The following is a 13655-nucleotide window of genomic DNA, read 5'->3' as shown; positions in this document are numbered from 1 at the left end:
TAGTTAACACAGTCGCTAAAATGGAGCTAAAATTAGAGCACATTTATCAGGGGCGTCAATCTCTGAGTCCGAGTGGTGATCGCACAATATCTATGCGTGGTATGTTTATATCTTACTTTTACATATGCAATACACAGATTTACGCGTTACTACCATTGCTAATCTTGGTGCTACCAGAGATGGCTATGATTGCATTGATATTAGTAACAATGAGATTCGGAAGCTCGAGAATTTCCCGTTACTTCCACGGTTACGAACTTTGGTGGGTTGCTTTTGCTTGTCTGTATTGAACTTATATTTCGTTTGATTCGTTTTAAAACACATCGGTTCATGCTTTACATTGTGGTGATTATTATATTGCTCAGATCGTTGCCGGTAATCGCATAAGTAAGATATCTGAAGACTTTGCTACATCGCTTCCTAATTTGACATCATTGGTTTTAACTGGGAACAACATCACTCATTTAAAGGATATAAGTCCTATTTTTTCTGCAACTAAGCTGGAACGCCTTTCACTTTTAAACAACCCAGTGACCGCTTTACCAAACTTCAGGTATTATGTGTTGTATAGGTTACCATTACTTCGATTCCTCAATTTTTCCAAAGTGACTAATAAAGAGCGTGAGATGGCTGCTTCATTTTTTCGTACTGCAGATGGTATTTCAATGTTACGTGAGCTAGGTTAGTTTTTTAAAACGCAAAATTTTACTTTTGTTATGATTTTCAAAACGGTTCTTAGGTTACGAGTTTCAAGATTCAGATGCGTTGAATATGGGCCAAGATTCGATAACACCAGTGTTGGATAAAACCAACAACGTCAGTTCACTGTTGCAAATCGAGGAGCGCCTCCTCGACTCGATGTCTGAGATGCCTTCTGCAACTTAACTAAATCTTGTAGAGATATTGCTATATCCATTGGAAGATTTCATTGTTCATTTTAATACACACATTTTAAAATAACTAATGACTAGAAATTAATGGGAGTTTACTTATGCTGTAATTGTGTCTAGTCCTCTGTAATGTGGTGTGTAACCTGGCTAAAGAAGGTACTTCAATCTACAAATTTGACGTCATGTGCATATTTTTGCACACATTTGGCGCCTTTTAGGCCCCAAAGTAGTCATTGCGTAGCATATGATGCTCTTGTTACCTTACCTTCCTTCGTTTTACATTTTGACTGTAATTCGTGTTTCATTATGCTTCCATAAGCCTCTTCGACGGACGGGTTATTTGGATGTGACATTTGGTAATATTCGTCCATTTCGTTGTTTTTCGACATCTCTTTTTGATAAGGATGAGGTGGACGCTGCAAACCCACCGGTACCACCTCCTCCTCCACGGATTCCTGCTGATTTTGTGATGGATGATGTTTTTTCAGAGCATCGTTATCGTAACATTGGGTCATATGTTGGTGAATCTTCTCATATAGCTGCTTTGCCATATGCTGAGATTCGTTACCAGGATAAGGGTTCACTGGTACCTTATCGCAGTGTTGAGGAAATAATTTCATGTTACAGCAACAAGCTCAATACACTACTGTGCAACTTTAATGAGTGGACTGCTTTCTATAATCCAGACGGTAAGGATTCGATAGATCTTTCTCTATACAATCCTTTAAGCAATGACAGTTATTACGTTGTGGTTTTTTATTGTGCGTGGAAAAGTGAATCCATAGCTCTTAAGCGTGCCATACACCAGTTGTCTGGGCGTTACGAATTTGTGCGCGATCCCCCTGTAGTACATGGCCCCAAGAAAAAAGAAACATTTCAAGAGGTATTAGCGCGTCTGGAGGAGTGGGAGCGTCGTCACGCAGAAATGATCGAGGATGCACGTTCTAAGGGCTTACCAGACCCTCCTGCTCCTCCTTTGGTAGAGCGTGAAAAAGTAAAGATGATAATGCATTCTCTGAACGGTGCTGAAACCTTAAAGATTTTAGGTCGAATTCAAGAACAGTACAACGTTCGTTGGTGGATGCCACACATTGGTCAGCAAAAGTATAACAAAGTATTTTGCAGGGCATATAATGAATTATACAATACTAGCTACAAACGTGTTCGCACGGAGAAGTCTCGTCTTGGTTACAAAATGAGAAACACGGGATGTCAACCGGTTAGTGTGGAGAAACAGAAAGGAGTATTGGGATTATCACGTGTGAACTTTATATTGGTAAGGTTAGCTAATTCTTTGATGTTATCTAACTCTCGTCGTGGTCTTCAGCGAATGAGAAGTGCTGTCCATGGTCATGAAAAGGAGATGCATTTCAACGAGATAATGCTAAAATTGCTTATTAACCTTGGGGTTTTATACAAAGATATGCCTTCTATTAGGATATTTAGATGTTCATCTCCTGTTGATGAGCTCCCTTCTGTCGCTCTGCATAAAAGCCATATGAAAATTCCTTTTGACTCCACTTCTAACTTTTATAATCCCGATCCTTTCAAAATTGCTCGTCACACTTTATATGGTTTACCGCCTTTACGCAAATGCAGTCATTTAGCTATACCATCTGATTTTGAATATATTGGTGGCATTCAGGGTTTATCAAGTCTGAAGGATCCTCCTAAAATTCCTGATTTACTAGAACACACTGAACGCACAAATAAGAGTGATTTTCACAGGTTGTTTACACCTTCGCAATCAAATATAAGTGTCCATTCTGTTTTGGACCCGCTATTGTCTACTCTGGACCTTGTGTACAAACTCAACTTGAGGCAGATCATAGACGCCCGGCCTGTGCCTGTAACCTACGGTTACTTAAATCCGAAGTAAACAAAACACATCTAATCGTAAATACTATATTAAGTTGTCATTGTGCTGCCATTCGTACATAGTATGTGTTCATCGTTAGCTTGATGGCTGCTATAGTGGCATTATGGAAGTTTCTTTCCAAGGCTTCTTTATATACGGCTAGAAGCATTTCTGCATCGCATTCTCTCGTCAAAAGCAGCCTTCTAACTATGCTACTGAGGACACATTCTTGTTGACGATCCACTCCCTGCATTAAAATGTTATTGGTGAGTTCCATAACAAGTTTGGTTAGATTGCACATGATATGCCTGCGACTTTGTAAAGTAGTCTGCAACGTTTCATTGTGTATAGCTTCATTGGCCATGCGTGCCTTTACGGACTCTATGTTTCCCCTGACAAATGCGAATGCATTTTGCATCAGACAGAATGCGTGGTTAGAGAAGAATTCAGTGCTAGGGTATCCCCTGAATACATATCGACATACATCCGCGGGTGGTAATATACCTTCCCGTATAAGATTGTCTATCACCAATTCAAATTTCTTGGTATCGGTTTTTAGGGTTTCACGGGTAAGTACCATTATTTTAAAGGATATCGAGTCCTCGAAAGCTCCGTTCTGTTCCTCGGATATAAAGTTCTTCAATACCTCTCCGTGGAATTCTATAAGACGCAATAAATGTGTCAGGGACTTATTTCCGAATAACAGCACTGATTCCCAGAATATGAGTATGAGTTCATCTCTGCTCCATGTTTTTACAGTGGGTTGTCCATCTTTGTCATCAACCATCTCTACATCGGGCATTTTATCCTCGGCAAAAAGGTTGGTTGGCAGCTCTTTTAATGGCTCCTTTCCTACAAGGTTTCCGATAAATCCGATTATGCGTCGATTTCTCAGTTCATTCTCCTCCGTCGTGAGTTTATTAAAATGCAATAGATTAATGAACATCCTGTGTTCCACTGTCTTGTTACGCAGTGCTTGTTGCAGGTTGACCATTGCAGGCTGCACAACGGCAGTTATACTGTCTTTGAGTCCCGCTGGTGAGAATGCAAGCAGTCTATCCATGTATACAAGCCTTGATATACTGTCCAGAAGCCTCTGATTGAAATTAAAAGGGGACGGATCAACATTTTTGAACATTATGCTGAAAAGCAGTTGATTTTTAAGTCTAATCTTTTCTTTGGTTTCTTCTTCGCTTGACGGTTGGTCGACATGAATGTTATCGTCCATTTCCACGTCTTCTTGCTGCACTTTCGGGGATTCCTTCCTCACCTTGCAGAACTCTACGCTGAACCAGTAGGCGCCAATGGTTATAATACTTTCAACGACCGCAGGATCAAATACTCCAATGTTATCTGCGATTTGAGAATATACGCTGTGAAATATTGTTTCAATTTTCGGATGTACGTTGCACATGTGCTGTATAACAAGGACACCGAACATTGTGTAATGGTTCTTGTAAAAAGGTGACAGCATCATATTTACCAGGGTCCCTACAATGGCATGTTCAGCATATTCGTCATTAAAGGGTATATTAAGCAGTTGCTTGGCACACATTGTCGCATCATCCATGAATGCATATACTGTGTGCACTACGTGTTCTTCGAATATCCATTTATCATGTTGAGCGACTTGATTCGCAGTACTCTGTTCGGTTGTGAAGCTCAGGGGAAAGCACGGTACAGGCTTGAAATCAACTAGTTTTTTGGGATCCGTGTTTAGAACCGCTTCTAAGATTTCGTGTGTTATATTAGTAATATCTTCATTTACGGTTACGTCTTCCACCGGTTGCGTGATATGTTCCACTATCCCTTTGCTCTGGTAGAATCTGTACGTGGTGACATTTGTCCAATCATCTTGTATTAATGACTGCAAGCAAGCTACACCTGCTGTGAACCTATCTGAAAGTGGCACTTCATTCAGGTAAACTCTGTATGATGCGATGTATGCATAGGGGTTATGTACCTCATCCGGATTCACTGGGTCTGACTGTGATTCTAGATCCCTGATTACATTTTGCAATTTTTCGTTCCTTTTGTCATTATATGCAAAAATTTCGTTGCATATGGCATTTATTGGTTCCACTTGTCTCTTGTATTCGTCACGACTAAACCATGGTAGACTAGCCATAACTATGTACATTAGGTTGTCTGCGGCAACAATGGCATCAACAAAATCCTTTTGTTTACTATACACTCCATTTTGTAATTCCTTTGCAAGTCTTAGCATAGTTAGAATTACCTTATAGACCTCACACGAGGTGATACCTGAGCAATGTGAACCAATGAGGAACCTCAATGCGTGTATTGCAGCGATTCTGTTTCCGGCTTGTAGGTAAGATCCAAAATTATGGAGTACACGTTGCATTATTTGCTCAGAAAGATTGGCCATTTTATTTGCCCTTAGAAGTCCTAAAACACTTGCATAAGCCGCTGTTTTTACCGGGAATGCTTCGACAGCTTGTTCGAATGTGCCTATTGCTGGTTTACTGGTATCTCCAATTTCCATAAATGCATCTTTAAGAGACAATATATCTTCTTTTGCTGTGTCAAAGGTGTCCAAAATTGTAATGATCTTGACATCCCAGCGCTTTGCGCGTGCGGTCTCGGGGTTCCAACGATTCGGTCTACCATGCATACCCTTACTTCTATTGTCCATAGGATAGTTTTTCCGTCGGTATTTTTGGTAATTATTCCCATCGCGTCTACTACCATGCCTATGATCATTATATTCCACGGAACGTGATCTATCACGTTTCATCGACCGTTTACTTTCATAAGTTCCCTTATGTGTATCACGTCCGTCCTTATGAATGCTAACATTATGATCATCAGCACTTATGTGTCCAAAACTATTTTCTTGGCCATCGTCGTGATAATCAATGGACCGTGATTCATCATTGATAACACGTTCATCCGATTCGTGTGTATTACTATGCCTATTCGACTGCTTTTGATTCAGTTTACCGATACGTTCTTCGTCGAAATGTTCGAGCGCATCGCCTCGATCGTCGATTTCGACATCCACAATATCCATTTCTTAGTAGATCATTTGATTACTAATGTATGTGTTTGATGTGCAAGCCTTTAATTTGATTGTTGTCAACTTTGGTATCAATAGAGCTATGACGGCGTTTAAGAACATCTCAGTAACATTTCTGAGTATATGTATGGAGTGTTACGATGGTATCAAATATATATTATGCCTGTATAGTCTTAATGGCATTGTGTCTGCCGCTTCATGGCAATTGGAATCCCACTGCAGCCCCCATGTCCGGTTACTATAGTCCTTTGGAGGCATAATAAAGAATAAATAGTTCCACACAACTGTGGCAGCTAATTACTATTTTTATTGCAACTAACTAAATTGCGATATGGGCAATTGTGGCTTGTCTTTGTCCCTTTGCGACTACTCTTTCGTCACAATGGGACGTTTTAATTCGTATATGACCTTGTTAAGTTTGATCAACAAGTCGTGTAGGATGCGTTAGGCATTTAACATCGATTTTGGTTATAATTGTGTAGCAACTGGTCCCTAACTTGGAGTTTGTACGGTTTCATTAATCTTGGTGGTCCCTTGTTCTTTACAGGGATCTACGGTGCCATAAATTCCCGTTGACCTATGTTTCGGATTGCTGGAGAGAATCTATGTCATATAAGTTGTGGTCTAATTTAAGGATTGAAGCCGTTCAGTGACGGCTACTGTTCCCACATTTGTCCCATTGTTGCTTAAGAGCTGGGTAAGCTTTTTTATACATTGGTGATGTTTTGGAAGTTTATATTTGGATTATGTTGGATATACTTGTTTTGTCTCTTTTCTTATTTTTTTTCGATAACGTTTTCAAAATTCCCCGGCGCATGTAACATTAGAATGTAGTGTTACGAATTCTGACTATATAAGTTTGGGAGTGGAGCGCTGTCTAATGTCTATTACTTGTACACTCTTTTGCCTTCTATTTGGCGTGGTTTGCAGTAAGTGTCACTTATCCGATTACAAAATAAATCCATATCTCCTTGATTCATTCAGTGGCCTTTTTTGGGTCGGATCACACTTTATAAGCTTCTTCCCGATGTTTCTAATGACGTAGCTTCACTTCTGACTTGCTATATTGCATTAGAAAATGCAACTTAAATTTGTCCCTCCACCACGTTCCGCCCGTTAATTGTAGTGTTGTTCTTTTAGCCTCCCTTTTATGGTGTTTGCAAAATTGGTAACGTAGGGGTGTGTCCTTTCCTTGTGTCTTATAAAGTTCTAATTTGGTCAGTAGATAGCTTTAGGATGACCGTTTACTGGTCTCCTTTACGCGTTAATGGCGGCATCGTAGCTGTGCTGTGATTGGCCGTTGCGATGGCTTCCATATTTTATATTTATTTTTATCACACAGATCTAGGTATTTTACATTGTTGAGGTTCGGTTATTTTATTTTGGCGCGTCGCAAGGCGGCGCCACGGCTGTTTACTGTCTACTAACGTGAGTCACATTTCATCAAGGTACGCTTATGTTGTCTACTTCTCATTGGAACCTCGTTCATCTTTGTGTGTGTGATAAATTTACGTGCCTTCTTTGGATTATTTAAGTTATTGGTGGTTTATTTGCGGCTAACTTCTCTGTGTGACGTTGTAAATGTGGTCGTTTGTTTGTGTTGCCCGTAGGCTATCATCGTCGCATCAAGGTGTTGTTCAAGTTGCTTTTCATGTCTAGGAGTGTCTATATAGTGTTGATACGTGTCTATATCTGATTTTCTTTACCCCTTTGGTGGGTGAGTATGCTAGATCACGGGTCATTGGTGACAGCATCAGCTACGGACTCTTCGTTAGGAGGCCCTATTGCGGCTTTGGAGGCTGAGTCTTGTGGGAGCAAGGGTGATCCTCGTTCGTCCCTTCCTTCCTCTCCAAATTCAGGTTTCCCACAACCCCATAATTCGCATGCTGATAACCAACCCCCCGATTTTACACTTTCCGGAACACTAAATTGTGGTGCACCCGACATTTTCGAAAAGTCGGACCCTACATCGTCGGATGCTACGGAGGGCATGTTAGCACTATTCAACAAGAAGATGGCATCTTTAGGACAGGAGACGGCAGTTTTACCATTGCTCAACACTGGGCATGTTACTGGTAATGCTCGTACTCCCGACAATAAGGTTGCAGATGATGCATCTTCTTTTGGATCTTCGTGTAACAGATCGATTAGTGCCCGTTCGGCTGTTGATGTTTCATCGGATTCGTATAGATCAGCACTTTCTGGTAATGCACGATCCAGTAGTATGGGCGTTTGTGTGGTGCAGTCTAATAATTTTGGGTTATCTCCTGAGGAAGCTCTTAAGATGTTATCAGAATGTGAAAGTAGTGCCCCTAATTCTTCCCGTTCATGTCCCAATGAAGGGCACGATTCCACGTCACCCAAGAACGTTCCTGAGTTGACCCATCCAGATTCAGATCGCAGTGCTGCTAAAGAGATTGAAAATCTCGATGCAGATTTATTAGACTTTTTACGGTCTCAAAATGCCCAGAAAGCTCCCACTTCTCGCCTCCCACCACATGAGGAGGGTAATCGCCCAGAGAACAAACCTGTCAATCGTCCTTCTGTAAGTGCTTCTGTGCCTAGTAACCATTCGGAATCTTCATCTTCGAGGCAGAGCACTGCCAATCCTTTATCGCATAAATTCCATGATTACAGTTCCTACTTTAGGGAGGATAGTGAGACCCTATCGAAGCTACGTGGTTTATTTGTTCAACCTAGTTTTACAGAGCCTAGAGAAGATGACGCTGATGCTGTGTATCTTGATGATCCGGTGGTAGAATCAGACCATGACTTGGAAGAAGCTCCTTCCATTATCGAATGGATGCCCGATGAGCCTAGATGGTCTGATGACTCAGCTGACCTTGGGTCTAACATAGTTAGTCTTTTTACCGATTTTACTAATTCATTCCCTACGGATGGGCATGGAAGCTCATATATTATATCTGACCAGCTTGATAGTGATGATGACGTGAATGCCAAGGTGCGTCATTTGCGTCATGTTCATGAATCTCTTTACACTAGTTCTGACATTGCGAGTCTTGGCACCATTGAGAAATTTATGCTTGAGCTTTTGCAGCAAGATAGTAACTTTGGTACATTGAGTCCTTATGGTCGTCTGTTGGCCTTTATTAACTTATCTGCTTTGCGTCGTCATATGTCTCAATTATCGGCACTTTATCGTCATCCTGAGATGGAGGTGGTTCGTCGTGTAATGCGTCATAACAACGCTGGTGCCATACGTAAGGCTTTACGCATATCGGATGCTGTTTCCAGTGGTCAAATGAATGACAAGGCTGGCACTGAGGCCATACATGGGTTAATAGAGGAACTTGATCGCAAGCACCCATTGGTATCAGATGAGCGTTTTAATGACACAACTCTTCATTTTGACGGAGAAACAGCTTCGGCTATGCCTTCATCTTCTGGTCCCACCAGAAGCGTTGGTTTCAATCGCCGTGTCATACGTATGCTTGATGAGCTTGCTTCTCGATATCGTGCTGGTGGTGAATCTCATTTCCCTCGCTACGTGTGTGGTGTCATTGACCGCAAGCGTGTTAGCTTCAGTGAGACGTTGAGCCTTCCTTTTGACAAGGGCGACCGTCGCAACATGCACGTTCAATTCGAGCTGTTCACACCTATGGATTCCACACCATGGCCTGTAATTACTCATTTACCGACCACTTTAAAGGAGGGTCTTCGTTTACAGGTTCTTCCAATGAGGCAACAAAGTCAAATGTATTGGACAGTAGGTACTGTAAAATCGGTATCTGCTGGTATGCTGATTGTTGGTGTTGACACCACAGATGTGAAAGAGACTGGCCGACTTGTTTTATCTGACCGTATGTATATGATGCGTAATTTCGTACCTCCCAATGTGCCTTTGACTAAACTGGAGAAAGCACATTGGCGCATTTTACCTCGTCCCTTTGACGTAGAGAGTGACATTTATATAGGTTCGTGCATTAGCGTTTTCGATCCTACAGTTGGGGGTTACGTTGATCGCGTTGTGGTTAACATTATTTATGATGACAATAACCGTTGTTGCGCGCCCGTCAAGCCTCCTCATGAAGAGACATTATTTGAGTTTCAGCCTCCGTCATCAGGTCTCCTTAAAGCGGAAGACTCTGTGAAATCGCAAGGTTTAGGCATAAAATCAACTTCTGTGAGCGACAAAATGGTTCTTACAGGTATCCGTGATGATACTCACTGTTCAGTTTCCGTTGACACCGGCAGTTTAAGTGGTGACGACATCATTAAAGATGATGAGGGCAATTTATCACCTAACGACGGTTTGCCATACAGGGATTCCGTTAGTTCCTCGGCCCAAAGTGGCTTTACATTCAGTACATCTTCTATTAGTGAAGTTGACTTGTTGGCTGTTGACTCACTTGATGTATCATCTCCTATCATTCCCACTTGCCATTGCAACGGTTACAGTTTGCGCGTTTTTGAGGGTCGTTGTTCGAGAGATCACACACTTCGCCCTAAAAGGGTAGTCCTCTGTTCTATTTACGACCGCAGTGACGTGACACTGGATGTTTCGTCTATTAAAGGATACAAGTTGAATTATGATTTGCAATCGCACTTTGACTGTGGATCATCTCGGTATATTGGTTCCAGCAGTACTATTTTTCAGCATTCTGTCTGGGTTGTTCCGCGTACTTTGTCATCTACTGAGGTTTTCATTGATCCTTCGGCTAGGTCTACCGTTGGTAGTAGATGGTTTTTTGAGCCAAAGCAATGTTTGATGATGTTCCCATTTAACCGTGGTATTGATATTTTACAGGATATCACTCGTCTCATTGCGTTTTTGCATCCGGATTTGAATTACATGGCTTTGTGTGCTGGTATATGGAACATTCGTGTTTTTGGTCGTACGTCTGGTGATGTTCATCCTGTTCCTCATTACACTAGTCCTGGGACGGATGCTTTGTCAGGTCGTACTGAAGTCATTTCATTGACTCGCAGTCAAAAGGCTGCTACTCGTGAGTTGACTACACGTGACGTTGTTAATGAGTCTTGCGCTGGTGTAGCTCGCTGTCGCATATCGTTAATCAATCGTTTGTTTGGATGTACTAGCACTATAAGTCTATGGATGATTTTGGATGGGCTAAAAGTTGACAGTGTGGATTCAAGTGAGCCCACTTTATCAATTCACATTCCTGAGATGCCACCGTGCACTACATGTGGCGGTGCTATATACGCTCGTGACGGTGTTATGAAATCCGTTGCTAATATGACTCTACCATCTTACCGTGAGGTAACACCTTTAAGTTCGTGTGTTACTATTGATTTTGACAACACAGTGGCTGCTACTGTTGACGTGGATGCTATATCTGACACTGCTGCTGACCAGCTAGATGATTTAAACAGTGAATCTACAGTTGATAATCGCTCTAGGAATGAAGGTAGTTCGGACAAGTCTACTGTTCCCAGGCATGGTTTAAAGGAGATGCGGAGCATCGCCCACCGATCTGGTTCTGGTATTGACTTTTCTGAACTCAAGTCACCGTCGTTAGTTCCTTCCGTTGGGAAAGTCCCTATTTCTTCTGCACGTTACACCTCGGTATTTAGTGACCTGGAGTCCACCGAAGGTGTCATTAAGTTGTTTCAAGGCCTTGCTAAATGTCGCTGGCGTTTGATTCGTGAATTTTCCGCATCTTGGAACTGCGACGACGATGTATCATTCTCTTGCCCCCGTTCTAGTCACCCCCCCCTCACGAATGCGATACCACGAAACGGTGGTGTTAAGGGTGGTTTCATAAATAAATTGGCGCAGTTTTTGACTTCTACTCGTCGCGCCAGGGAGACTACAATTGATATGGATTTATATCATGATGCTTATTCAAGTTCACGTGAGCATTTTGATCCTCGCAGCATAGAGGAAGTTTTATTGCGCGGTTGGTGTGCATTTCTTGTTGGTAAACCATCACCATCTGTTCCTTCACCCACCGCTGCTACTCAGATCCCCAAATCTACTCCATTACCAGTTACTAAAGGAGGTACATCTCCCGGTAAGGGTGAGGACTGGATTTCTTGCTTTGACATTTTGGGTCAGCACGACTTGCTTGCAGGTAAATTCATGAGTCACGTATCTGACGACGATTTGGAAGCCTTTGCTTTTGCTCCTGGCGGCCATCGTCGTAAGGGTAGCGAGAAGCGTCCTCGCAATTCTCGTGGCGAATCTCCTGTGGGTGTTCGCTCCGCCAATGTTGATCAACGTCGTGTTGGCGTTGAACCATCGCGGAAACCTCGTAGGCCCTCTAAGACTCTGATAGGTCGTATAACTGACACTGAGTACTGCGAATTTAAGGACAAGCAAGTTCGTTACAAGTTCGTCTCGGTTGTTAAGTGGGACGAGGACGTGGAGTCTTTATCCGCTATTACGGATAAAGTTCTGGCCTAGAGTTGCAAGACTTCTTCTTCATCTTCTTCTGTAACTTCTTTATTTGAAGTTGCTAGATCCTTACCTTTTTTATGCTCATGTTTTTCTTCATGTTTCTCTTGTTGTTTTGTGTTAGTCTTGGCGGTTTTCACTTCCAATTGCGGCATATGTTCGATAATTCTAAAATCTCGGCTAGCTGCGTCGGTTATGCTTAAGTATTCTTTGTTTACTTACGTTGTACTACTTTGGCACACTGCCTTATGAATGTTTCCATTGCTTTCCCGAAGGGCGGTACTGTGCTAGTCCCCAGTATATATTTCCCTCTGTATGGCACTATGCAGTGCATGGTGAATCCATGTCCCTTTGAGACTTCTTCATCGATAAAATTGAGCTGTGTATGTTGTATGGTCATTATATTGCTCTTACCTCATGCACTGTGTCATTGACTATCCATGTGGTCATATCATAGAGTCTGTTCGTGTCAATCACCCTAGATATTGTCACTGTATGATCTGGGTTATAAGGGTTAAGTCTGCGTGCATCGGTAACCACTACTAGTTTATGTTCCTTGACGTTCTTGTTGAATGCCTCAACCTGTGTATTGTGTCTGGGACTAACGTTGCACTTACATCATCTACTCTTTTGAGTGCGTACGTTGCTGTATTTACTACCCTCTGAAAGAATTGCTGTGGGTTTTTGATAATGTATTCCGTGAGTGGTACTGCTTTTTTACCGTGTGCTTGTACAAACATGATTGTGGACGTTGGATCCAGTTCAAATCTTTGGTAAGCCGTTCTTCCGGACGGCAATTTAGCACTACAGTCGAGTGCGAAGCGATTAATCCATGTTGGCAATGATTTTACTGCGAGTGATGCGATTCGGAATGTTTCGGGTGGCATTTTAACATTGGTGCAGTATACTATTCTTGGTCCTCTTTGTGCCATTGAAGCTATATATAGATGATACATAAGACTATTCACCTACCTTTAAGTACTGAGACCCTTGATACGTTCACATACGTGAATCCTGGTAATTTCGGTGCTGGTCCTATACCAAGGATCTGTATCATGGTGACACTGCTTTATGGTTTTGCTTACTTTTATTAATCCTGCAATGAATAGACTAAGGATGAGTACCCCTGACGTCGGTATGTCTATGGGTGTATATTACCTACCGAATATCGACGTTACTCTGATGAATCTTTTTGAGAACACTACTTTGTGTGTTTTGTTCTTCTTATCTTTTTTTCCAGTGGTAACCACTGTTTCTTCATCTTCTCCTAGCAGCATATACGCTGCATTTTGAATGAACGACATTACTGCTGCGGCTGGTGAGCAGTTTGTTACATTTTGTGTGTTGGCATTTCCATTGCCCTGCGTATCATCCTTTTGTACTTCCATTCTTTGCACACCTCAATACATGATCTGCTTTTATATTATATTTGTTTGACAACGTTTAAATGTGTTGATTAAAATAGATGTTATATATATAATCGAGCGC

The 13655-nt window shown here is 41.9% G+C and overlaps 5 protein-coding genes across 5 annotated transcripts; 3 read left to right on the top strand and 2 right to left on the bottom strand.

Moving 5' to 3' along the window:
* BBOV_IV006230 (putative U2 small nuclear ribonucleoprotein A') lies at window positions 1-908 on the top strand. The gene is made up of 4 exons (XM_001610501.2): window positions 1-99; window positions 138-262; window positions 366-681; window positions 740-908. The coding sequence occupies exons 1-4, from the start codon at window positions 21-23 to the stop codon at window positions 883-885; spliced, it is 666 nt and encodes a 221-aa protein (XP_001610551.1). The 5' UTR covers window positions 1-20; the 3' UTR covers window positions 886-908.
* Window positions 909-1114: 206 nt separating this feature from the next.
* BBOV_IV006220 (uncharacterized protein) lies at window positions 1115-2819 on the top strand. Its single transcript, XM_001610500.2, has one exon. The coding sequence runs from the start codon at window positions 1135-1137 to the stop codon at window positions 2767-2769; it is 1635 nt and encodes a 544-aa protein (XP_001610550.1). The 5' UTR covers window positions 1115-1134; the 3' UTR covers window positions 2770-2819.
* BBOV_IV006210 (uncharacterized protein) lies at window positions 2783-5822 on the bottom strand. The gene has a single exon (XM_001610499.2). The coding sequence runs from the start codon at window positions 5780-5782 to the stop codon at window positions 2807-2809; it is 2976 nt and encodes a 991-aa protein (XP_001610549.1). The 5' UTR covers window positions 5783-5822; the 3' UTR covers window positions 2783-2806.
* Window positions 5823-7051: 1229 nt separating this feature from the next.
* On the top strand, window positions 7052-12247 carry BBOV_IV006200 (uncharacterized protein). Its single transcript, XM_001610498.2, has one exon. The coding sequence runs from the start codon at window positions 7512-7514 to the stop codon at window positions 12174-12176; it is 4665 nt and encodes a 1554-aa protein (XP_001610548.1). The 5' UTR covers window positions 7052-7511; the 3' UTR covers window positions 12177-12247.
* BBOV_IV006194 (putative integral membrane protein) lies at window positions 12092-13635 on the bottom strand. Its single transcript, XM_051767867.1, has 8 exons — window positions 13330-13635; window positions 13253-13293; window positions 13140-13215; window positions 12785-13104; window positions 12582-12749; window positions 12390-12546; window positions 12241-12351; window positions 12092-12204 (listed from the first exon to the last, which is right to left on the bottom strand). The coding sequence occupies exons 1-8, from the start codon at window positions 13553-13555 to the stop codon at window positions 12173-12175; spliced, it is 1131 nt and encodes a 376-aa protein (XP_051623625.1). The 5' UTR covers window positions 13556-13635; the 3' UTR covers window positions 12092-12172.
* Between the last annotated feature and the right edge of the window lie 20 nt (window positions 13636-13655).

The sequence above is a fragment of the Babesia bovis genome, assembly GCF_000165395.2.
Source record: "Babesia bovis T2Bo chromosome 4 map unlocalized Chr4_1, whole genome shotgun sequence".
In the NCBI taxonomy this organism is placed as follows: domain Eukaryota; phylum Apicomplexa; class Aconoidasida; order Piroplasmida; family Babesiidae; genus Babesia; species Babesia bovis.
This window is presented reverse-complemented; position numbering and strand designations above follow the sequence as displayed.

Bases quoted from the DNA above. Each gene is read 5' to 3' on its own strand.
- BBOV_IV006230 (XM_001610501.2), top strand. From the start codon at position 21: ATGGAGCTAAAATTAGAGCACATTTATCAGGGGCGTCAATCTCTGAGT. The intron at 263-365 runs GTGGGTTGCTTT...TATATTGCTCAG, and splicing joins TTCCACGGTTACGAACTTTG to ATCGTTGCCGGTAATCGCAT. The intron at 682-739 runs GTTAGTTTTTTA...AACGGTTCTTAG, and splicing joins TTCAATGTTACGTGAGCTAG to GTTACGAGTTTCAAGATTCA.
- BBOV_IV006210 (XM_001610499.2), bottom strand. From the start codon at position 5,782: ATGGATATTGTGGATGTCGAAATCGACGATCGAGGCGATGCGCTCGAA.
- BBOV_IV006220 (XM_001610500.2), top strand. From the start codon at position 1,135: ATGATGCTCTTGTTACCTTACCTTCCTTCGTTTTACATTTTGACTGTA.
- BBOV_IV006200 (XM_001610498.2), top strand. From the start codon at position 7,512: ATGCTAGATCACGGGTCATTGGTGACAGCATCAGCTACGGACTCTTCG.
- BBOV_IV006194 (XM_051767867.1), bottom strand. From the start codon at position 13,555: ATGGAAGTACAAAAGGATGATACGCAGGGCAATGGAAATGCCAACACA. The intron at 13,216-13,252 runs GTAAGCAAAACC...ACCATGATACAG, and splicing joins TCATTGCAGGATTAATAAAA to ATCCTTGGTATAGGACCAGC. The intron at 12,547-12,581 runs GTAAGAGCAATA...CAACATACACAG, and splicing joins TCAATGACACAGTGCATGAG to CTCAATTTTATCGATGAAGA.